Source organism: Podarcis liolepis (assembly GCF_965112155.1).
Source record: "Podarcis liolepis genome assembly, chromosome: 1".
Lineage (NCBI taxonomy): Eukaryota > Metazoa > Chordata > Lepidosauria > Squamata > Lacertidae > Podarcis > Podarcis liolepis.
Window position 1 is genome coordinate 64,643,539 of NC_139554.1, and position 25,985 is coordinate 64,669,523.

The 25,985-nt window shown below is 38.7% G+C and overlaps 1 protein-coding gene across 4 annotated transcripts in view; it reads left to right on the top strand.

Annotated features, from left to right (window-relative positions):
- The window catches only part of ELP4 (elongator acetyltransferase complex subunit 4), a 143,723-nt gene that overhangs the window by 57,211 nt on the left and 60,527 nt on the right, over positions 1–25,985 (top strand). For 3 of the 4 annotated variants that reach the window (XM_083465066.1, XM_083465068.1, XM_083465067.1), the window contains exons 8-9: positions 10,080–10,188; positions 13,521–13,627. In XM_083465066.1, coding sequence (XP_083321192.1) covers positions 10,080–10,188; positions 13,521–13,627 — 216 coding nt within the window. Of the gene's footprint in view, positions 1–10,079; positions 10,189–13,520; positions 13,628–23,722; positions 24,416–25,985 lie in introns of those variants that run through there. The other variant, XM_083465069.1, reaches the window with a different exon arrangement.

The following is a 25,985-nucleotide window of genomic DNA, read 5'->3' on the forward strand; positions in this document are numbered from 1 at the left end:
GTGGGGAAATCTTTGACAGTAGCTTGAGATGGGGCATAGAAGCTGCTGGGTGAAAGAAAAATCACCCAAAATTGGGTGGATGGCATGTTCCACAAATTCTGTCACCTATGGAAGATTCCTTGTACTTCATTTTGATCCCCCTCCCCACTGTATTCCTATCTGATCTTGGTGATAAGACTGAGGGTGGTGGGGACATTTTGACAGTTCTTAAATACTTTTTAAAATTAACTTTGACATTCAGCAGTAGATTAACAGTGTAATCCTAAACATGTCTACTCAAAAGTATTGAGTATTGAATTCAGTGGGACTTACTTCCAGAATTGCAGTCTAAATTGTCTCAAGAAGATTGCAATCTTCTTTCCTAGGGTCTTTCAAGAAAACATATTTTTGAAGGACAGCCTTAGAGCTATATAGTCTCTTTTAAAAAATGTAGATTGAAGTATATGATTCACTGGGTACACTTCAGTTGTGTGATTCTGAGATTAGCAACAACAAAACCAAGTTACAGAACAAATGTGTTTGTCTAATCTGAAATAAATTGTAGGGTTCTGTAAAATAACTTGGTCTTGTTTAACTGAGAGTCAAGATTTCAGAATGAAAACTGCAGCACTGATTGAGATTGTTAGATGTTCTCACAGTATGGTGAGTACTCATCTGTTTAGGCATATGGAGTATTTTGGCTGCTGAGCTAGATAGTTAATATAATGTCTAGCATCCAAGTATGGACACAACTGTTACAAAGGCAGAAGGCAGGGAGCTCATGTATAGAGCTTATTTAGACAGTTCTGAGAAAAGGAAAGAGTCTAGTAAGAATAATTAGGATTTGATTATCTGTATTTGGAAAATGAAAGTTTGGTAATGTTTATATTTCTTGAATGTTTTGTGTTATTTATAAATAAGGTGATGCACTTTTGAAAACCACTGAAGAGTGTTTGCTGCTCAAATGCAGCTTTTTCCAAATAGAACAAATAAACATGATTTTAACATTTAATGTATAGTCAAATTTCTGCAAAATACTTTTATAAAGTACAAACTATTGCCTTATTTTCTTAACACCTACCTGCTTATCTCTATCTTTTAGGTCTGTTCTATTAATTACATGATAATTATGATATAAAGGAATGTTGCATCTTTAATGATGTTTTTGTGCCCTGTGTAGTTAAGCTTTAATGCTAGGGGGAGGGAGGGAGATTAAATTAGCCTTCTAACCTCTTTCTGTTCCAGACTGATGATGGAAAATAAAAGCTCTTAGCCACAAAATGTAACACTTAGAATTAATATTTAATTACTCCAGCAAATTGTACACTGTGGCTGAAAGCTTCCAAAGAGTTGTTAGTGCCACAATTGACCTACAAGTTTAATAATAACTCACTTCTTGAAGCAAGTGCCAGTTCAGCATAGTGGAGCCACTGTAAGAAAGTCCTGAGAGATTAAAATCAGCAAACCAAATGGCAGACGAGGATTCCTGGGATGGAGCCTTCTGGAAAGCTGGGAGCTGGAGTAGCTTTTCAGCCAGGATTCAGATGAGAACAGTGGGTGAAAAAAACTGATCCCTCCTGTTCTGGGAGTTTCTGGTTGGAGTCCAAAATCCTTCAATTGATGTTTATAAAATGGTCTTACTTCAGCTTATTAACTTACGTTGCAGATCAAATAAGAAATGTTTTTCCACAGTCTTTCTGTTAGAAGCTCTTCAAAATCCATTCTCCCTACTCCTCCCCCATGAGCTGTGTTTGCATGGCATGAGATTTAGAAATGTCTGTATCGCATGTATTTTAAAGTATATGTTGTGTCTCATTCATTATATTTACTTTTAATTTCTGAAACATAAACAGTACGTTTCATAGTTCACATTTTTTAAAAGGTGCTGTTTAATTGTGCAATTTAAAACAGGAAAAGCTAGCTGATAAATCCTTCAGCCTTCTCTTTTCTTAAAAAATATTTTCGTAAAATAGGGCATCATGAGTTCAGAAATGTGAAAACACACAGCAACAGACCGAAGAAGGAACACTTTGCATTATTTATTGGCTGCATCATTAATATTTAAAGAAAAACTAGTCATTAGTTAAAAATTAAAGCAGATGAGGGCCTTGCCAGCAGAGGGAGCAGTCATGTCTTCTGTCAGATTCCCATCATTTCCCCACCTATTTCATCTTTTTTCCCAGCCAGTCTCCCATCTGGACCTAGCTTTGGCAGCCTGTTCCTGATGACAGGCTATAATTTTATACTCAATAAGGGATTAGTGTAAACTGATTGTAAAATTCAGTATCTTTAACCTACCATTTGATTACAAACATCAGATGGATGCTCTGCTTGATATTTGCTTGTTGGTGATTGCATATGTAGGCAAGTCGCTGTTTGGTCCTCTATGAATTACTTAATTCCCTCCTTTGAGGAAGCAGCAGAGATATATAGCTATTTCAAATGCAGCACATTTCTTATATTTAAACTGAATCAGAAAGAGGTACTTGGTTTCTAACAAGAATTCAGATTTCCCAAAGTCATTCTGCCTCTAATATTATTTCTGTCTTTGAAATGCATAAAAAATTAAAATTATAACTAGTAAAGCAGTATTTCTATTCTACCTTGACTACAGAAAAAACCTGTTCAAAATATGCTACATTTTTCAGACAATTGACACAGGTATCCAACCTTCTCTTACTCAAGTGTCTTGTCTGTAGTATAAATTAAATATCAGTGCTAAGGATGTTTTCTTGGAAGAGAGTTCTCTTGAAACCAATAGGATTCTCATATCCATCCTTCTTTATTATATATGTAAAAAAAAATATGTTGCAGACAATGCTGGAAGCAATAACACTGATTGGATGAACTTTTGTTCATACTGGAATATAAATTTTCATAGCTCAGTAGTAGCAATCTGATTCCATTTTTGGTTAAAGTAGAACCCATTCCTTTTTGTATTGGACTGACTTTTCCCAAAAATCCCCCCATCCCTACTAAACCTAAAGGTTCCCCTTCCTTGGCCTAGTCAAATATTGAGGTGTATGCACAATATTTAAATCATATGACCTACATATAATTTAAGAAGACGGCACACATGGAATAGAGAAACCAAATTTTTGTCCTACATTTTGCTTACATGGCCTCAGGCAAATGACTTGATTATTATGTGCAATTTTCTGTATCTTTAAGATGACAAAATGGCTTATTCTATCCTGTTACTGTGTTTTGTAACCCTGCCTGTGTAGTACGTTGCATTTATTAGTAGTTTTACTCCAAAAGTTAGTGTGCTTGCTGTTTTTCTTAATCTATTATTGCCTCCATAGATCAAGTTGTACCTGGACCAAATTACAATTCAGAACTATTGCCCTCTTCATCAGATACATGAAGGGTTATTATGTGTTGGGGGAGGAGTGTAACCAGTGAAGTGAAAAAGAAATGAAATGCAGACGGTATGAACAGAGATAAATATATTATGAACAGTAACTATTCACAGTAAACAGTTGCTGTTGATAACACAGATATCCTGGCATTGGCACATGCGGTACAATTTTTTTTAAAAAAAAAACTTTGTCTCAGTTCAGTCTTTATGATTTGCAATTCAGCAGTTTCATGTTGCAGTCTTTCTTTGAAATTCCTTTGTTCGAGGATGACCTTTTTAAGATCAGTTACAGAAATAAGGTCCCACTGGTTTTTGGATATTGCCATTTCTGATGCCAGTAGACTGACCTGGTTGTCCTCTGTAGAATGCAGATAGTGGCCTGCATCATGTTGGAAGCTAGGGTTGGGTGATACCAGCTTTTCAACATCACGGTGTATCGCCAGCCAAACATTGTGGTTTGGCAATATACTGCAATGTTGAAAAAACAATCTGCATTGGCCTCTGCCCGTGAGGCCCTAGGGGAAACTGCCCCAGCTCTCACGTCAGGAACTGAGGCGGTTTCACCCAGGCACTGGGACAACACAGCTTGTTTGCGCAGCTCAGCTGGGGAGCGGGAGGATTCCTGCTCTCCAGCTGAGACAGCCCCAGTGCTCCTGCCGCTCACACAAGAGCGGGCAGAGCATCAGGGCTCCTTTAACTGCTCAAAGTGTGGAGCTCCAACCACACTCTCCTCAGCTGAGCAGTTTCAGGGAGCCCCCCCCCACCTCCGGCACACCAGCTCACAGGAGCCAGCACCAGGCTGGGGGCTCATTTAACTGCTGGGCTGTGGTAAGGGCAGCTGCACACTCCTCATCCGAGCAGTTTAAAGACGCAGAGGGAGGAACAAGGTGTATTGGCACCTTGCTGATACAGCTTGTTTCTCCGTCTTCATTGTATGAGGGCGGAGTGCAATGGCAGGTTCACTCATTGATATATTGCTGGTGAAACTGCCGCTGCTCCTGAGTCCCTCTGCTAGCAGTGCCGCTGGAAGAAGGAACCCTAGCGGCCACGACTAGCAGAGGGACTCAAAAGTGGTGGCATTTTCACCAGCAATATACAGTACCGCTGAGTGAAGTCCTCGGCGATATATTGCCCAGGCAAAAGCTGATCAAGTGAATGAACACCAGATACTGTGAGTGACATTTGGTTCTGCAGTAGTGTTGCCAGATTAGACATGGGGACGAAACTGGGCATCGGGATGTTATCCCTGTCTTTGTATATCTGTTATGTTGCCTGTTGTTGCTGGTAATCTATGATGCAACTGTATTTGGAATACTTTGTACAGTTCTGGTCACCTCACTTCAAAAAGGATATTGTCGAGTTGGAAAAGGTTCATGAAAGAGCAACCAAAATGATTGAAGGGGTGGAGCAACTCCTGTAAGAAAAGGTTGCAGCATTTGGGATTTTTTTTTAGTTTAGAGACAAGTTTGTATTATTCTTTGTGGAACTATGCTTGAATACCTCTCAGAAAATACCGCTGCTCATGTTCTGAATGGGCTCATCTTCCTGGAACATGAGACCCTGCCTTTATTGTTAAAATTGTACTGGCTACCAGTCTGTACCCAGACTCATTTACTGATACTGATTATCTAAGGCCTAAATGGTTTGATACTATGATACATAGAGGACTAAGGAAACCTTGTATTACCTTTGTCTGGGGTATGTCAGTGCTAGAGCAGTGTTTGGGAATTTGTTGCCTTCTAGAAGCTGTTGGACTCCAACTCCCATCAGCCCCCAGCCTGTAATAGCCAGTAATCATGGATATTAAGAGTTAGTTCGGCATTATCTGGAGAGGCATAGATTCACTATGCTCTGCAGTAAAAAAAAAAAAAATCTCCTTTGTGGTACCCCAAAAAGATGACGTCTCTTGGAGAGCCATCCTGGACCTAAAATTTCTGAACCAATAGGTAACCTACAGGAAATTCAAAATGGAAACTCTTTGTCTGTCAAACTCAGCAACGTCCTAATCCATCACAGATTCCATCATAGAGAAATCCAGCATCAACAGACAAGGAGGCGCCCAATTTTGGGAGCTTCAGGCAGAAGTATGTCTCTTCCTCAGCTGGACAGAACACAACATCCAGTCAGCCGCAGCCAAGCACATCTCCAGTCTCCTGAACAATCAAGGAGACTGGCCAAGACTGCAGGAAAATGGACCAAGCAAAATGGCAACTGCATTCGGCAATTTTCCATCAGCTTCTGTCAAAGTTCAGCCAATGCCATGTTTGCTTCAGACTAGAATCATCAGCTCCCACGGTTCTTTACCAGATTGCCCCGCTCTTCCCATGGCCACCAGGTCTTTTCTTCCCTCCACTTCCCATTATTCTGAGGGTCCTCCAGAAGATCAGAGAAGAGCTCCTCATCACACCATTCTGCATTCTGGTCTTGTTGTTATTGGTTCCCTCAAATACTCCACCTGGCAGTCTCCCCTCCGTGGTACTTACCTCACAAATCTCCTGTCTCAGGACCCAGTTCTTTATCTGGAGCCCAACTGGCTCCAGCTGACTGCGTGGAGTTTGAACGATGACTCTTTACCAAGCTGGACTTACCTACAGATGCCTTTGCTACACTCCTACACTCCAGGAGGCCCTCCACCATCCACTAGTACCAATCCGCCTAGGAAACCTTTCAGGTCTGGTGTGCAACCACAATACACTTCTCCAAGAAAGTGGAAGTTTTCCACTATCCTTTCCTTTCTCCAGGATGGCCTTGGCAAAGGCCCTCACTCAAATACCCTCAAATGGCAAGCAGTGGCTCTCTCTTCTATCCTGCCATAACCATCCACTGCCCCCCTCTCATCCCATCCACTCTTGAAATGATTCCTTAGAGAGGCAGCTCTAAAGTGTTCCCTGACCAGCCACAGATTCCCATCCAGGAACCTCTACAAGCCTCCCTTTGAACCACAAGGGGAGGTCTCCTTCAAGGTCTCATTTGTAGTGGCTATCATTTCAGCTCGCAGAATTTCAGAACTCAGAGCTCTGTCTACAGCCAAGCACCTCTGCGCCTTTCAAAGTCAAACGCATCTGATAGCCTGGTTGGGTCTAGTTTAATAATAACAATAACAACAACAATAATTAACAATAAAGAATATATTAAAAATTACTAATAAAGAATAATAATAGTAGTTTGTTTGGATTTTAGTAGATATCAGTGTTTAGAATCATTACATGTAGGGTTAGTTTGGATGTAGTAATACTGGCCTGATTAACAAATCATAGTTTATTAAGCTACAAACAAGTGTCATCCCTCCCCTCCTTGCATACCAGTTTTGCTATTCCTATCCTGGCTAGTTTAAACCAGTTTCTCATTGCATCTGAACGAATAAACTGTTGTTTAATCTCAGCTTCCTAACTAGTATAGTTCAAAAACATCTGGTTCTTTATTTGAGGGTATGTATTGTATCATTCTCAATGTCTCAGTCACTGGAAATGAGAGAAAAGCAAGTTTTATTCTGATCAGTTGATCACAGCATAAGTATAAGCTACTCAAATGCAGATTATTTCATGTACAGTGGTACCTCTGGTTACGAACTTAATTCATTCTGGAGGTCCATTCTTAACCTGCAACCGTTCTTAACCTGAGGTACCACTTTAGTTAATGGGGTCTCCCTCTGCCACCGGCGCACGACTTCTGTTCTCATCCTGAGGTAAAGTTCTTAACCTGAGGTACTACTTCCAGGCTAGCGGAGTCTGTAACCTGAAGTGTCTGTAACCCAAGGTACCACTGTATTTCTTACCAGGATAGAAAGGCCTTGTTCAGTTCTTATTCAGGAAGAATGAGCTCAGTTAGTAAGTATTGAGAACAGGGACTCAGGTGGTTGTTGCAATGGAGAAAGTACCTCGTAAAGAGAGGGGGAGTTGTTTTTAAAAACAGACTGTTAAGTTTAGAAAATGAGGCCTCTATGGTTATCAACTGCATTCTGAAAATACCTTAACCGGGGGAGGGGGGGGCTGCAATAGAGGATTTGACTGTTGGTCTTACAAGAGCAAATGGCTACATATTAAGATTGGAAAAGAGTAGCTCCTGTTAGCACTGTCAAGTTATAGGAAAGCCTTTTTGGAATGTCCTAGGAACAAGGAACTGTCCAAGACTTGAGCTGGATAAATTTATGGAGGGTATCTTAATATTCTATTTTATTCAGTGCAGAATTCAGCGGCCAGATTGCTCACTGGGACAAGAAAAAAATGAGTATATAATGCAAATCCTGGCCTGACTTGCAATGGCTGCCAATTAGTTTCTGAGCCCTTTGACCTATAAAGCCTTAAACAGCTCAGGACCGCAGTACCTCAAGAAACGCCTCTCCCCATACAAACCAATGCAGACCTAACTAAGAGAGCATTCCACAAGTGTGGAGCCACCACAGAAAAGGCCCGTTCTCGTGTGATCATCATCTGAGACCCTTCTTTGTGTTCCTCCTCCACAAGAGGTCTGGAGGGTGGCATATGAGAAAAGGGCCTTTTCTGTGTTGGCTCCCCACTTGTGGAATGTTCTCTTAGGGAGGCTCGCCTGGCACCTTTGTTGCATATATTTAGTCACCAGGTAAAAACATTCCTCTTCTTCCATGCCTTTGGCTAATTAAACAATCTACAGCCTTCTAAGCTGCGGGGAGGACAGTATTTATGTCTGTTACTATGGTATGCATTTCTGTGTTTTCATATTGTAAACCACCCATTGATTCTCAGATGAAGGGCAATTTTATCTTTAAATATACTTTTGAGGTCATCCTTTGGAGAGATAGGACATCATTATGCCCCTAGAAGCATATTATTATATATATTAGCATATATATCTGAGAATTGTAAGCCAGTAGAGCTTTGAGCTCAAAACCAGCAGAGTCCTCAGGTTTCTGTCCTTGTTAACCTCCAACAGAAACAGTAGCTTGAGGAATCTGCTCTTGGTGGTGAAGCATGAAAGGAGGTCCCTGGATTCAGACACTTCCACATCCCACTGCAGCCCTTCCCTTTCCTAGGAGATTACCTCAGGACCACAACACCTCAAGGACTGCAATACTTCTCCTCATATGAACCTACCCAGACCCTGCAACCATCATGTGAGGCCCTACTTCATGTGCCTCCTCCATGAGAGGCCTGGAAGATGGCAACACAAGAAGAGGCCTTTTCTAGAGTAGCTTCCCATTTCTAGAATGCTCTTTCCAGGGAGATTCAGCTGGTGCCTTCATTATATACCTTTAGGCACCAAACCAGTGGCGTAGCGTGGGGGTGCAGGGGGGGCCGGCCGCACCGGGCGCAACATCTGGGGGTTAGGGTTAGGGGGCGCCTTGCCCCGGGTGCTGACAACCCACGCTACGCAACTGCACCAAACAAAAACATTCCTCTTCAGCTAGGCCCTTGGCTGATTATGATCGGATACCCTTTTAAATGTGTTGTGGGGGAGGGGGTTATAGGTTTGTTTCTGTTCTTGTTTTTATTATGTATTTTGTATTTTTTTTAATCTTGTATTTTTGTATTGTGAACTGCCCTGAGATCTATGGATGAAGGGTGGTTGAATGAATGAATGAGTAAATACAACCCTGCCCCCATTTATGCGTTTTCAGTATGTGCATTGCGTAAACCCCAGAAGTGACCCAAAAACTTCACAAAAAGAGGCGGAATGGTACGGGGCGGAAAAGGGTTTTGCAGGTTTTTAAACAATGTTTCAAATATACACAGTTTTACTGATGCACGTAGTGGCTCGGAATGTAACCCCCATGTAAATGGGGGTGGCTGGCCTGTAAATAAAGAAATAATAGTTGCATCAAGATCTGCATCCCAGATGTGTCCCACCCAGCAGTATCCTTTTGCATGTGTGGATCTGAAGGACTGAAGATATTATTGTTTACAAAATGGGAAATTAATATTCATTAATGACTTTTCAGTAATTTGAATATTTAAATATAAGAGTCATATGCTTTTGTGTATCCCAGTTAATCTACCAAAACTTATTCTTTTCTGTACAATATGTGTTCATGTTCAAGTCTCCCGCTGACATTTGCTTGCTAGCTTGCTTATTAATTAAATTTGTATGCCACCCTTTATCTACAGATCTCAAGTTAGTTCACAACATAAAAATACAGTATAAAATACCGGGTAAAAACAAGAACAGAGAAAACAATAACCCCCCACCCCCTCTCAAAAAAGAATATCGGATATTAATCAGCCAAGAGGAACATTCTCACCTGGCGCCTAAAGGTGCATAATGAAGGTGCCAGCCGAACCTCCCTGGGGAAAGCATCTGGGGAGAAATGAATAGAACTTGAAAATGCTTAACTTTAGCCTGGTTCACATGGCACCTTAAGCCAAACCTTGACTCAGCTCAGAATGGTGTAGCTGCAGAAAGGACTGGTGAGAGGAGCAAAACAGCTATGAGTTTCTCTCTGAGAACCCTTTACAATTGTGCCATCTTGCCAAGCCAAGCTTTGTCTTGGTGTGTTGTGCAAACCAGGCCTTTGATTGGATTATGTATGTATACATAACGCTTCCTTCAAACTATAATCTAATTTTAATAATAAAAATTACATTAGAAAACATTACAGTGTATTCTCTGGCAGAGGAGAGGTAATGCTTCTCACATTTTCAATAATTTCTAGGTATTGATGACCTATTTTTCCTTCAAATTGTCATTGAGAATATAAAGGGCTGCTCTTTGAACCTTAATTATCTTTTTCATCACAGGTTGTGCATTTTGTTTCCATGTTTTACAGAATAAAGCAATTATGGAACGTGTTACAAACTTGTCAGATACGGTAGTTGGTCTTGAATCATTTATTGGCTCTGAGAGAGAAACCAATCCATTATACAAGGATTACCATGGTAAGTTCCGTCCTTTCCTTAGCAATGCAAAAAGTGTGCCCTAAGTGCTTCTAGGGCACTTAGCAGTTTACCCTGCAATTGGAATATCTGCCATAAAGTAGCATTTGATTTCATTTTTGAATATGCCTCTTAAATGTTTCACCTTGCTAACCAATCTTGATTTAGACATATTTTTTTTACTAAAGTGCATTAAGGCTGCAAAGGAAACATGGCAACTCCTTGCATGTTGTCAAGCTGTATTACCAAGGCATGGCTCAATCAGATGTACATCTCAACAGGCAGGCTTTGGGGAATTCACATGCAGAGGAGGCTTGGCAATTGTCTGACCAGTGAGCTGAAATTGTCATGAAATCAATAGTTTTGATCTGCCAAGTTCTAAATAGAGAACATGAAGAACAGTTATATATTTTGGTGAACAGACGGCTAAATGATACAGCACAAAGGGAGAATTTTATTTCTAAAGATTGCCAATTAATTTTCTTGAATTTAACTACGACAAGTTTTTAAAAATCAGAAGAGTAGAAGTGTATGGTACAATTTAAATTATATAGAAAACCAGTTTTGCTGTAGAAACTTCTTGCAGTCAACTTTTCATGTATTTTCATCAAGAATGTCTAACATTTTTGTCTGGATCCTTTTGTACAGATTTTTGTGCAAGTTCTTGGAACACACTTTCAGAGAGTTTAAACGTTATTAAGAGTCTAAACTGAATGACAAACAGTTTTAGCTAATCCAGAACAGAGCTTTGAGTGTGCATAAATTACCATTATTTTTATTGTACACTACTGTAGTTCCATGGAAACCTCCAGTCCAAAGACTGAGCTGCTTATTTGAATCCTGCTGCAAATGTTGTAAGAATGTGTAAATGCTCTTCGGCATAAAATGAGAAAACGCAGCTTGGATGGAGTAGTGGCAACTTATTTGCTTCAGCTTGATTAGTGCTGTACTTTTTATGTAACAAACAAATCTCTTGAAATCATTTCCTTAAGTAACAAAGTGAGTATCGGAAATGAAAAAGCTATTGAAAAAATAGCTTTTTTTTTTTTTACTTATATAGGTCATGTGGCATTGGTTCAATCAAATACAGTCCTACAGATTAAATATTGTTACTTTTTAATAGTTGTGAAGCTATGTAAGGGAACACATATATTTTGCAATGTGCTTGTGTTCTTGTTTAAAATGTTGTGTTCTTTCTTAATCAGTAACAAATCGTTTTTTCTATAAATTATTCCACTGCTTAGTTAATTTGTAACTTTTTGAGACTTCTGCAAAACATTCAGGGATTTGTCTTTCTAAAAATCCTTTGTCAAGAAGTATATTGCTCAAAAGTGGAAAGGCTTGTACATTGAAAATTATGACTTTTACATTAGTAGCTTTATAATTTAATAGCATTTGTTTTTACAATTTCAAAACATTGATAACTTGTGACCTTGCATCACAGTTTACTGCTTTTAGCATGCACACACTTCCTGAAGGCCATTCTCTGTTTGCTGCATTTATATGCACTTTACTCCTGCACTAGTTTCTAAAGCACTGTGTGTTAGTATTAAACTGTGCATAACAATTCCTTTGTTTTGAAACATAAGCATGTTTAATAGAACATTGAACAATGGGTGTGGTTTGATTTCTAGTTATTATTTTCCTGTCAACAGCTTTTACTAGATAGATAACTGGTTAAGTACACCAACAACATTCTTAAGCGGCATCCCTCAAAAGACAGAATTGGGGCAGTGATTTACCACTACCATTTGAACTGTACAGAAACATTAGCCAAGAAACGTGTTTTATATCATTTGGTTAATCATATTTACATTGCTCTCACCCCAATTTGAAATGCACTGGTTGTGATCCCAAGAAATAATTAATGCACTAATAAGAGCACTGTGTGTTCAGCCAGCATTTTCTTTCCAAGTTTCCTCTCTGTTAGCTCCCAGTCTAAAGATGCAAGCTGTTTTTAAACTGAATAGTAGCTTGCCTCTTCAAGAGTAGCTGTTCTAGCTGCATATATATTGACCCTATTCACACACAAATTGCTACCTTGGAACTGTGGAACCCAGTTTCACTGGAATAATTGTAGTCTACTTCCATGTATTGGCACTAGTCCAGTTAAAGGTGGGCACAGCTGAGTTTCCTTGAAACCGGTAAGACTTAGTCCAAAGTAACTGAATCGCTTCTCTTGGTTTCAATGAGAATTTGTCACTAACTTTAGACAGATTAGGTCTGATGTGTTTAAGATTGTCTGAAGGAATAAGTTTGCATTTGCAGTAAGTTCTACAAAAATAATTCTAGCTTTCAGTAATTTAAGAAAAACACAAATTATAACATTCAGGGGTTTAAAAGATGTTTAATTTTTTTAAAGTTTTGGTCTCTTGTATAATAGTGTATTCAGCAACATGTACTATTTCTTAATTTCCCCTAAAAACAGCTGATTTTACTTCACAGTTGAAAAGAGTGTTCATTTTTAAAACAAGGACTGCTTGATAAAAATGCCATTTGAATTGCCCAGTATTTTTTATCTTTATTCATTAAATTGAAAACAAATGTAATGTAACCTTTAATTGTGATGTCTTGTAAAATATTTCTCATTTTCTATTGTGGAAAATGACCCTTTGGTTGTTCAGAAACTATATTAAGCTGCACAGAAACCATCCAGCATCCTTGTCAAAAGAAATCAGCTTGAGACCCATCTGACAGTATGCAGAGCTTGCAGTGTGCCCAGTATTGTTACAAAATTCCTGCAAGCTCAATGAACATCTTGCATGCAGAAAATAATTTATGTTGGGTTTATGTCATGATTAAAATTTTCCAGCAGCATATTCTACAACTCTAGTTCCCACAAGACTTTTTAAAAAGTCATCTTCAAGGTGTAAAGCAAAATACTTTTCATTAGAGCTTCACTGGTTATCAGTAACCCATGAGCCTTGCTTTGCTGGCTGCTTACTGGTGCATTTAATAAAATAAAGATCACTCAGTGGTGCCGTGGGCAGCATGCAAGGTGATAGCCATATTTGCTTACTGTAAATACAAGGGAAAATCACACACAAACCGGCTGTAGTTTTGACAAGTATTAAGATCCCTCTTTACATCTGTACCTCTGTACCAAAGTGCAATTAGTTTTCCTCGCACAAGGATTTCTGTTTATCTTATTCTGCTTGATTACTTGAGTATAATCGCACCGTTTGCTTCATTGCTCCTGGTCGCAAGCTCCAGTTTTAAAAGGGGAGGATGAGTGTGTGTAAATATACTGAATTCTGCTGTAAGACATTAATTTACGCATCTGGATATCAGCATTTTCTTAATTCTTTTCCTCTATTACTTTTCCTTTTCACAAGGTTTGATTCACATACGCCAGATTCCTCGGCTTAATAGCTTGAGCTGCGATGTGTCAGACACGAAGGACCTTGCTTTTAGATTGAAAAGGAAGCTATTCATTATTGAGGTAAGGTTTTTTTCCTGTATATATACAATTCTGCATGAAAGATGAAATCTTGTCTTAAATGTTTATTTAATTTGTATCAGCTATTTAGCTGGCTTTTCATGCTTGGGAAGGTTTTAGAAATTATTGTTTTTATTATTAAAATGAAGTCAATTTCTGCGTTACAGAAACTGAAGTATCTGGAAACCATTCATTTTATTTTCAAACGAATGTATAAAAAGTAGGCCACAACCTTCAATAACAAAGCATGACATGCATATTTCTAAAGACGTCAAGAGCTTGTTTAATTATATGGTAATGACTTGCTCTTTACTTGTTTTAGTGAGTGGGACAGTGTTTACATCTTATTACCCCAGTTGAGGGTTTCTAATGTGCAATGCTGCCTAAAATTGAGTTGCTGTGAAGGATAAGTGTCCTTATCAATATTCAGAAACCACGTCCTTTGCATTACTGGAATCACCTTCAGCTCTTCTGTGTCATTTTAAACACAGTATCATTTACATTAATGTCCTTAAGTAAATTTTCTGCTGAATTTAAACTTTTCCCCCCTGACCTTTTATGCATAGTCCACAGAGAAGGCAATAACACAAAAAGATTATTTTGTTTTAGGCTTGCTAAAGAGCAAGTGGACACAGAACTATTAAGCAATTAGAGCTGATGTATTTATTAACCAAGTAAATGCCGAGTGAAAAAAGAGATGGCTTTGGGAGTCATCAATACAGTCTCTACAGCTTTTAAACAAAGACATAAAACAGCCAAGCAGGCCTGACAAATCATTTAGTTTAATCTCTTTTCAAATGAAAAGCTGTTAAGCAGGCCACTTGTCTTAACTGCTTGAAACCATAAAAGGAAGAATTGCCACCAATATATTAGCATATTTTTTACTTCATCACCAAATGATGGTCAATGTGGCTTGGCACTGCTTTGGTGTTTGGGATTTCACCCTTGTGACCACTTTGGCCCTTATTTGACCCTCTGCCCTCTTTAGCTGGCCACTTGATAAGGTAACTTAAGGGTTCTCTTTCTCTCTCTCTCTCCATCTCTCTCAGTGTCTCTCCACAATTGCAAGTTGCACTAACCTATAAATTGTTGAAAGGAGCCTATCAAGTGACAAATTAAAGTGCCCTCCTCCTAATAATGGTCATCAATGTCCTTAATTATCTAGTCCTATTGAAAGTAGTTAATAGTTAATCAAGAAGCCAGTTTTTCAGGCAGGTCATCTCTGCATGAGTACTTGAAGTTTCTCAACTAGAGATGCTCCCTTCAAAAGCCACTTAAAGCCAAATATGCATGATGAAGATTGTTGTGTCATATTTTTTTTCCTTTTAAGAGATTGTGATTCCTCTGTGGGTTTTTCACTTCTCAGGAAAGAATACATTTAATGGAACTAAACACTGTACTGTAGTAGTCCATTTTAACATAATTTCACTTCATCAAAAGGCTATTCATCTTCTGATTCACTACTACAATAAGGAACCTTAATATTCATGCTAGAATTTAAAATGTAGAAACTGTAATTGTTATCTGACACAGGCAAACAGGCAGAGTATTTTCTTACTGTGTTAAACTTCCATTTAATATATCTCTGAATGAAACAATTTTGATTTATTTTTCCACAAGGAAGCTTGATTTAGAAGAGCTTTCCTCTATAAATAGAATCTCTGATTACTGTTTTCTGTTGCTCTAAATTTCAAACCCAGAGCCCACTATACAGAATTTCTGGAACCTAAGGGTAAAGGCATTTGATTTAGCAATGTTAAGGAGCCTTTAGACAAGAAACTGTAGACATGCATAGATGACCTACTTGAATAATATCATCCCTCATTGTTCAAGACTATGCCCCTTATAAATGATTTTCATTCTTGCTGAGAAAAAGCTACTACATTATCACAAATCTGTCTTAATTTACAGCATTGCCCTGCACTGGTGTTCTTCTACTCATATTTTTAAATTGCAGAATGATAGTATAAGTAAGGTAGTATAAAGCATTGGCTACATAGCTCATGTAACCGTAGCATGGAGGTAGTTTTAAATTTTAAATCGTATTAAATTTAAGAATTCAAAAAAGGAAAAAATAAAAGCCCTTTTCATACCTGGATTAGAAATAAATACAAATAAATACAAGCATCATAAATTATACAAATTATAGCAAATTTTATAGACATGTCATTTTTAAAAAGAGTAGAGAAAGTAATATAGCATTCTTCAACAGGGGGTTAAATGAAGAGGTTGAAGGTTATAGACAAGTAGCAGTGTACACAACATTCATACGGTCATTGTGTTGAAAGCTAACAATGTCTCTGAAAAACAGATTAGAATCTTGATGTCGGAATTTACAGGTGACTTAGAACATAACTACTTCAGCTATGTTTTCATCACTAGGCTATTGCTTGTCAAGTAACAACATGAGTACACGGGATGAGTTTTCTCAAATTCCTTAGTATGTTATTAGTTATCCAGTCTTATCATAGGGTCCTTTACAATGTGCTTATTAGCAACCAGCTTAAGTGTCATATCACCATTACCATTATAAAGAGGTCATACTAGGCAGTCTATTATTTTTAATGTTTAAGTACATGTTAATGCGGAAAACTAGAAAATGTAGTGGCCTTTGGTAGTGGTATGTAATGTATGTATTTTTGGCAATATTGATTGGAATTTAAAGTATGCCTATGTGTACATTTTTACTCGCTTGTTGGAAATGAGATAATGATTGTGCATTCTAAGAAATGTATTGATATTTCATTGCATTTATACATGTTTTAAAATACTAGTGCATATCTCTTTAAAAATAGAGACTCACAATTTTGAAGTTAGCTTGTCTAATCCTATTTCTTCCTACTTTGGAATCTTAATTAGAAGGAGATAAAAACCATCATTTGACTAAATTATTGTCTTGAATCTGTAGCAAAAGGTATAATCCGCAATTGGGCCAATTAGTGTACCCCATAGTTAGCTATGCTGAGGCAGGCAACTTGATTAGATCTGACACCAGCCTAGTTCCCACTGTTGTTTTGCCAGGTATGATGGTCAGACTTCAAAGGGCTTGAGGCATCAGCAGGGCAAGGTTTGGAGGCCAGCTTAGGTCCGGTCGTTAATCTCTCTGCTAAAACCACAGCAGCCATCACACAAAACAAGCTTACACGACACAATCATGCGGTATTAAAGTTTGGGTTGAGTCATGCCAATTTGCCTTTGATTTTCTGATGATTGAGTAAAAGATGGCTACATGACTAGACACATACTAAAAATGTACTGATTAGGTAAGTTCCTTAAATATTTGAAATATTTTTGATTTTTCAGTAGAATAATATGACATGCTGTTTAACTTAATGAAACTCTCTGACAGAAAAGGGCTTGAAATACAATTTGTATTTAGTGTACCTTGAATTAACAGATCTTTTGCCACATCTTATGCTTTTATTTTATATAACTTGTTCCTCATCATTTCAGAGACATTTTTGTAAAAGTTGTTTTTAAAAACTCAGCAATGTGTTTTTGCATTAACTTCAAACAGAACTTTAAGGGAACTATTCTTTTCCTTGGACATCTATGCTAAGCCATTCACATAAATGGAATTTCTTCATAATTATTTTCCACTTAAATGCTGAGTAAAGTGCTGTTCAGCTGATGTGATTACATAAGTGTTCCATTCTTCTGCATTCTGATTTGTTGAAATGTTGCAGTAATGGTGACATGTTTCCATTCTGAGGAAAGCCTAGGGCTGCCTTGGTATTATTCCAAATGATTGAAATTGCCATCTTGCTGACTTTCCCTCAGGCTGCTTTAGGCCTGTTTACTTTTGTATTTCATTCTCATGCTCCATCTGAATTTGGCTAGCAGGGCAGCACTACCTGGTTTGACAAAACAGTTGAAAAGAATACTCAAGATACTGATTAAATATTGTATTTCTGTCTTATCATATACAATTCATTATTTAAAATTAAGATATATGTATATATGGCTGCAATCCTAACCTCACTTTCCTGGGAGTCGAAACCAAATAAAAAAATTTCTTCCAGTAGCACCTTAGAGACCAACTAAGTTTGTTATTGGTATGAGCTTTTGTGTGCACGCACACTTCTTCAGATTCCTGGGAGGAACCACTTTGATTACTTACCAAATTCAGTAGGACTTACTTGTGAGTTGGCATGGTTAATTTGGGCTGTGTGGCTACTTAGATTTGATGGACTGTAACTTGTTGTTAGTTGTTTAAAACAGCATGAAGGAAAGGCAAAAATGAATAAAATTAATTCATTTTAAGACTTACATGTTATTTTGTACAAGCATGTAAAACTATTTTGTGTTTGCATCTCATTATTTTAATTATCTTCAGTGGAAATCACAATTACAATTATTATTTTTAAAAGGTAGTATAGAATTATGCAAACAAAAAGACAATTTAGAACATGCACTGAGGACATTATATAGAAAACAATCTGCATGAATTTGTGTTGCGTTATATTTAGTCCAAGAAAGAATACATGCAGGAAGGGATGGTCAATAGGAGAGTACTCTTGACTCCTATAACAGCTGCATGCTCAGACATTGAAGAAGGAGGCCACATAAAATATATGGATGTCATTTTTCATCATACCAAAAAAAATCAAATATCAGTCATGGTTTGTGGGAATGGATTTAGACACTAGGAGATGGAATATTATTAAGTTATTATCCTTCCTTTCTCACGTGAGATCAGCAGAGTACCACCCTTTGCTTCCTTTAAAATTGGAAGCTAATACAAGTTTGATTTAATCTTCTAGAAACAACAATCCAGGATGCTTTAAGGCAGAATAGTTTTTCCTGGTATTACCCCTTTTCTCCCCCTTAAAGACAACAATCACACAAACATTTATTTGTGAAGAAATAAAAGTTGCATTTACTTACATAGCCTAAGTCTTGAAGCAGTCGTTTGCAGTAGCAATTATGAAAGCAGGTTTGTAACTAATACCTAAATTACAAAAGAAGAAAATGTAAGTTTAAATGGTGTCTGAGCTACAGAGCTCAAACATGCATTTATGATCAGTTTGGAAGCACAGTGAAGAAAGGGAGGCTGCCAGGCAGAAAGGAAGTATGTGGTGTTACAGCTTCCTGCCAAGGCAGCAGAGGAATTGATCTCATAGAGTTCTCTCTAGCAAATTCACAGTAAAGCTCTGTGAGCCTCAGCCCCTTTGTGTGCCTGGCTGGCAAAACATATAAGTCTTGGCTAACTTGACCTTGCATCAGTGGCCCATATAATGGCTAGAAGGTTCCATGAGCTTCTACAAGTGGTTCTGTGTTACTTGCTATCTATTGAGATTTCAGTAGCATGGTAATAGAGTGATTTAGGCCATGGGTAGGCAAACTAAGGCACAGGGGCCAGATCTGGCCCAATCACCTTCTAAATCCGGCCCATGGACTGTCCGGGAATCAGCATGTTTTTACATGAGTAGAATGTGTCCTTTTATTTAAAATGCATCTCTGAGTTATATGTGGGGTCTGCCCAGTGTTTTGACATGAGTAGAATGTGTGCTTTTATTTAAAATGCATCTCTGGGTTATTTGTGGAGCATAGGAATTTGTTCATTCCCCCCCCCCCCACTCCAAAAAAAATATAGTCCAGCCCTCCACAAGGTTTGAGGGACAGTGGACCGGCCCCTTGCTGAAAAAGATGCTGACCCCTGATTTAGGCAATTGTGATAAGAGAATGCCTGCTCTATGCAGTTTACCTTGCTGACTAATAAAGTAATAGCTTGGATTTAAGACCAATCTCCAATTTATAGGTGCTCTCTGCATTAGAAACTTGCTTCGGGAATTCTTTTGGCATGCATAGACACTGCTTGTTGTATGCAAACCTCATTCCATCTGATGTCATGGTGGGACTTACATTATCAGTGGCCTTTCATGATAGAACTTGCCATCACCAGAGAGACTGTTCCTTTCCCCCACCTCTAAAAGTAACCTGAACACTTGGTTTTCTCCTTAGTGTGTATTTTTTTTCTTCCCTTTCATGCCTTTTTTAAATAAAAAAATAGATTTTTTTCTATATGTTATTATATATTGTACTATGTAAAAGCAATATTTGGCAGGGAGTGTAATGTGTGCAGAAGTCATAGTATGATCAGATACTATTCAGCATTTTCATAGGTTACCCAGCTGTGTTGTACAGAGTGAAGTAAAGAAAAATACAAGGATTATCTGTTGTCATATTCATAGTAAACCCATTGAAATCAACTGACACAAGTTACTTAAGATAATTGATTTCAGTATTTCTACTCTTAAGTATGATTAACGTTATATATCACTAGAATTGTAATGAGTAATTTCCAGGGGAATTTATTGCAGTGATTTAAACATGTGGGAGGGAAATTACTGTGGTAGGCCCCACCCTGAAGGTAGGAACAGTGTCTGTCTATATAAAAGTGTATTTTCATGGTTCACACTTCCAGAAACTGATATACACACACAGGTTCTGTTCCAGTTGTGAAGGTACATAAAGAATAGGTGAAGACAGCATGCACAACCCTCATTATCCCCCATACATGTATTCAAAGACTGACTGGAAAGGACTATACTTTTCCTGCTTTTAAGAGTTAGATATTTACAGACTGTTCTGTACGATACTTAAATAATGAATTAATGTCAATAATTTCTAGCTTCTAAAATGTGGAAAACAGAAGTGCTTTGACCTATGATTCCCGGCAAAATTTGTACTTGGATTACTCTAGATTCCCAGTGATCAATATCTATAAAACTACATCTGATATTATATTTTTGTGTTATTCTTCCATTGAGTAATAAAAGAGTAAATTGGACATAATTAATGTCTAAGAATCTGCTTCTTGTTTTTCTCTTGAACAAAATATATTTCTAAAGGTGTACAACAGGAGTTGGCAACATTTCTTCTGTGAAGGGTTGCATTCCCTTGTAGTTGATCTATTGGAGCACATGCTGGCAGTGGGCGGAACCAGAACTGATGATGTATGAAGCAAGAGACAAAAGTGTTGCAGATTAACTAATTCAGAATAAAGACTACCCTACTTTAGTTTTTGCAATGGGTACTTCAGATTAGAATTCCCTATCCTATGCAGCTCTTTCCAGAAGTAAGCCCTATTGGGATTACATATACAACGGACTCCCTACACCCCCAAACATGAGACTAATATGTCTGGATAGTGAGTAAAAGTAATTACCTTCTTACTATAGCATTCTACATACACATACACACACGGCAGATGTCTACCAATTTGTTGTCAGACAGCTGGGAAAAACTTATTTTCCCTAGCCCATACAACCAGGGGGAAAGTTTTTTTAAAAAAACAACACAATCAAACAACCGTAACTTTACCTTTTATTGAATAAAATCCTGCCTCTTGTTGTTCTGAAATGACATCAAAAGAGGAATCATAGAACCCAAGGGTCATCTAGTCCAACCCCCTGCAATGCAGCACTCTCACCTAAAGCATCCATGACAGGTAGCCACCCAAGCTCTGCTTTAAAATGTCCAAGGAAGGAGAGTCCACAGCTCTCTGAGGGAGACCGTTCCATTGTCAAACACCTCTTACTGTCAGAAAGTTTTTTTTCTGTATGTTTAGTTGGAATCTCCTTTCTTGTAACTTGAAGCCATTGGTTCAAGACCTGCTTTCCAGAGCTGGAGAAAACAAGCTTGTTCCCTCTTCCATGTGACAGTTTTTGATATATTTGAAGATGGCTATCATATCTCCTCTCAGTCTCCTCTTTATCAGGCTAAAACACCCAGTTCCTGGCTAAACATACCCAGCTCCTTCAACCGCTCCTCATAAGGCTTGGTTTCCAGACTCTTGATCATCTTGGTTGCCCTCCTCAGCACACATTCCAGCTTGTCAACATCCTTCTTAAATTCTGGTGCTCAGAATTGGACACAATATTCCAGGTGTGGTCTGACCAAGGCAGAATAGAGTGGTGCTGTTACTTCCCTTGATCCGGGCATTATACTGTTGTTGATGAAGCCTAGAATAGCATTAGCTTTTTTTTGCTGCTGCATCCCACTGTTGACTCACCTTAAGCTTGTGGTTCACCAAGACCCCTAGATCCTTTTCACATGTACTACTGTCAATCCAGGTGTTCCCCATCCTATATTTGTGCATCTGGTTCTTTCTGCCTAAGTGCAGAACCTTACATTTGTCCCTGTTGAAATTCATCTCGTTAGCTTGCGCAAAGTTCTCCAATCTGTTAAGGTCATTTTGAATTCTGATTCTGTCTTCTGCAGCATTAGCTACCTCTCCCAGTTTGGTACCATCTGTAAATTTGATGAGCATCCCCTCAGTTGCCTCAAAACAGTATCATGGGGGACTTTGTCAAAAGCCTTACTGAAATCAAGGAACCCTATGGTATTCAACACATACCAGAACTTCAGGTTTGCACAATTGAAGTGGTTGAAAGGACTCTGGCACCCTAACGCAACACATCCACTTAAAAAAACCAACACCACTGGACTTTTTGGGCTAAGGAAAGTGATGAGGAAATGCATAGAAAAGTGTGGGGTGAATGAACAACTAATGTAAGCAAATCAGGATGAAGGCTGGTCATCATATGACCATCCCACAAGTAAAGAAGCACAAGTTCCCAATGAAGACCAGGTATAAACAAACCTCTGTGTAAGCTTTGTGCAAGCAAAATAGGATGAACGCTCAAGAAATAGGTCTTCTGGAGGAGCTCTGTATACTGCAACTGAGAATGTTCAAGGTTTTTCCATATTGTCCTTTTTTCAAGCCTTTCTGCAACCCTGTAAGGTAGATGATAGTGAGGATCAGCAGCAACATCAGTACCACCATCATATTGCCAATGACAGGTTGACCCTTGCCTAAGCAAGCTCGTGATCTAAATCAGGAACTGCTTGGTGCGTAATGCAACCTGTATGCTACACCTTGATTTGGTATTATAATTGATATTGTACCCTATGGAGAAGCAAAGTGTTAGGCTTCATTTAGTGGGCTTTGTCCATGAATCACCCACTGTTAAAAATCACACCACTGACTTTTCTCAGGGAGGTGGAAACACGTAAGGATATAGAGGCATTCATTCTTTTTCTAGAAAAATAGCACAGCTTGCTGGTGTCTATTTATGGCCCATCAGCTTTGAGTGCTTCAATGTCCCCTATACTGTTATGGACCAAGTATCTTTATTTAGAAGACCTTTACAAATAAGAAAATGGCAATCCTTCTTTCACAACACTGCAAGACATATTGAAAGAGTCTTAAAGTGAAATACAGAAAATGTTAAGTGCAAACCCTGCTGAAGTCCGTCTTAAAGCATCACTGAGTTTTCTTTGTGCCTCTGACTGGAATTGTAGTTATTGCCAAAGTGGTAGTATTTGCTTTGCTTCGCTTCGCTTCGCTTTGCATCCACCTTGCTTGCCATGAAATGGAGACTTTTGCATTTTAGTAGATGCAGTATCACTTTGGAAGTAGTGGTACAAATTGCTAGAATTGGACAATGCTGTTTTGTTTCAAAAAGGCATGTTCTCATTGTATTCACTAAGGGATTACTCATACAGTAAGAAGCACCACACTGGGATTAGTCAGAATGTTACCATTGTGACAAAGTTTGTTATGCAGTGCCACTTTGTTGGGGGAGTGATGTGAGAGCTCTTTAAAGTACACATGGAAAGTTAAGACTGACCAAGAGATGGTTGTTGCTATTAAAGCTCCTTTAAAAAAACCTAATTTCTTGAACTGTATGCACCATATAAACATCATTTGAGGGGAGAAAAATCTTGGGACATCCAATGCATTCCCCAGCTTCCCTTTGTAGCAAGAGCTCCAGGCAATTTGAGTGCAGCTGAGGGCCCCAATTCCCTATTCTCACAGAGCCTTCAGGCTGTTAGACCTGCTTTTCACAGGTACATTATTTAGCACTATGAGAACCAAGAGAATCCTAGTAAGCCAGTCATAAAACCTCTGCGGAGGGGAAAGGTGTTATGGTCTCTACTGTCAAGAAACTGTTATAGAAGGAAAGGAAGTATGGGCTGTGTGTTATTTAGGAAACCTATATAATATTGGAGGACTAAAGACATTGTGTGGACACGTCTGAAGGTGTTAACATTTAGTATGTAGTAACTTACTGCTGCTTTTGCCTTTAGGAAATGAAAGAGCTTTGAGGTTCACATGAAACACAAAGGCCACGTTGGATGTTTCCTTGTTCTATAACAAGAAACACATCCTTATATGAACATGACACTCCTGAGTTTCCACTTCAGCTCAAGAGCTAGAAGGCAGCAGATCAAAGGAACCATTTCTCCCAACAGTGTATACTCTCACTTTAAAAGGACAAAGGACCAAACCAAAAGACATATTAGTTTTGAGTTTTTCCCATTCATTTAGACTGGATGGAGCAATATGTACTTAAGTTAAAGGCACCAAACTAAAAGAATTAAATGGTAGATAAAAATTTGCAGGTATGAAATAACTTTTAAATTTAGTTATTTGAAATTAAGTGTAACCTTTTTAAAGCAATAAAGTACCTACAGGATTTATTCTTTCATACCTGCATGTCCCATTCGGCATTATTTCATCTACTAGCCAGTTCAGGTTCTTTTTACCTGGTATGCAGTACTTCACTGAATTGTTTTGTCAGATGCTGTCAAGCCAACCTACCATTGTTAAAGAAAATCAAACTAAATCGTTTTGGCATAAGCCTTCCAGGAATAAGGCACAGAATATGAAAGGTTTGATGAAATCAAGGATTGGGTTTCAATATTGTAAAAGACTGCCTGTCAAAAATGAAATGCATTATTTCAGAAGTTTTGAATAAATAAATGGTTTTTAAATACTGACTACACTTCATCCAAAGTTTTGAATTACTACTTTTAGACTATCATTGCTTTGACCAAAATATGTGAAATTCAGTTCCTTTTCCCTCATCTGCATATTGATGTGTAGAAACATTAAGAATACAATAGTATATGTGCATTGAATTTGAAAACCATAGTATCATCACATATTGAAATCTACTATACAGACTATCTGTATTTTCTGACTGAAGATCTTAACTTGAAGAATTCTACCAGGCTTGTTTTTTCAAATCCATGGCATGCAGCTCTACTTTAAGCTAATTTCTTTTATGTTGTTTCTGCTGTGTGTTACTTTCCCCTTGCTTTAATTTGACCTATGCTACACTGCTACTGCTGTTATTGTTTTGGCACAGAAACTGCTTTGGTCACCCTGTATTATTACCTTTGTTGGGAGATACAGGAAAAATGTGTCTTGTTAATTCTCTTCGACCTCTCAGCAGTTTTCAATACAATTGACCATGGTACTGGAGCTGTTTGTCCGAGTTAGGCACTGCGTTGTGGTGGTTCCAGGCCTGCTTGGATGGTCACTTCCATAGGGTGCTGCTTGGGGAGCGCTCTTCAGCCCCATGGATCCTTCAAGGTGGGGTTCCTCAGGGTTTAATTTTATCCCCATGCTGTTTAACATCTACATGAAACCACTGAGCAGGGTCATCCAAAATTTTGGAGTACATTGTCAGCAATATGCTGATAACACACAGCTCTACTTCTCCTTTACATCTGCAGGTATGGCGGTAGATGTGCTAGTGGGTTGCCTTGCTTCAGTAATGGACTGGATAAGACCCAACAAATAGAAGTTCAATGCAGATAAGACTGGGGCACTGTTAGTGGGCAATTTCGTAGACTGGGTGGATGGGAGGTTGCCTACTCTTGATGGGGTTACACCCCCTCTGAAAGAGTAGGTACACAACTTGGGGGTACTTCTAAATCAATTGCTGTTGCTTGAGGCTCAGGTGGCCTCAGTGGCATGGAGCATCTTCCATCAGCTACAGCTGGTGACCCAGCTGTGCCCCTATTTGGACAGAGATATCCTAACTTTGGTCGTCTACACTCTGGTAAGGTTAGATTACAGCCATGCAATATACTTGTGGGCTGCCTCTGAATATAGTTCAGAAAGTTCAGCTGGTACACAATTCAGCGGCCAGGCTGCTCACTGGGCAAGATGATTTAAGCATATAAGGCCAATCCTGGTCCAACTGCACTAGGTGCCAGTTAGTTTCCAGGCCCAATTCAAAGTGCTGGTTTTGACCTATAAAGCCTTAAATGGCTCAGGACCACAGTACCTCAAGGATCACCTTTCCCCATATGAACCAGTCCAAGCCTTGTGATCATCTTCTGAGGTCCTTCTTCGTGTGCCTCCTCTGCAAGAGTCTGGAGGGTAGCAAGGCCTTTTCTGCAGTGGTTCTGTATTTGTGGAGTGGTCTCCCCAGGGAGACTTGCCTGGCTCCCTTGTTACGTATCTTTAGCTTCCAGGAAAAAACATTCCTCATCTCCCAGGCCTCTAATTAAACCATCTATGGCTTTTTAAACTGAGGGGAATATTGCTTTTGTTTGT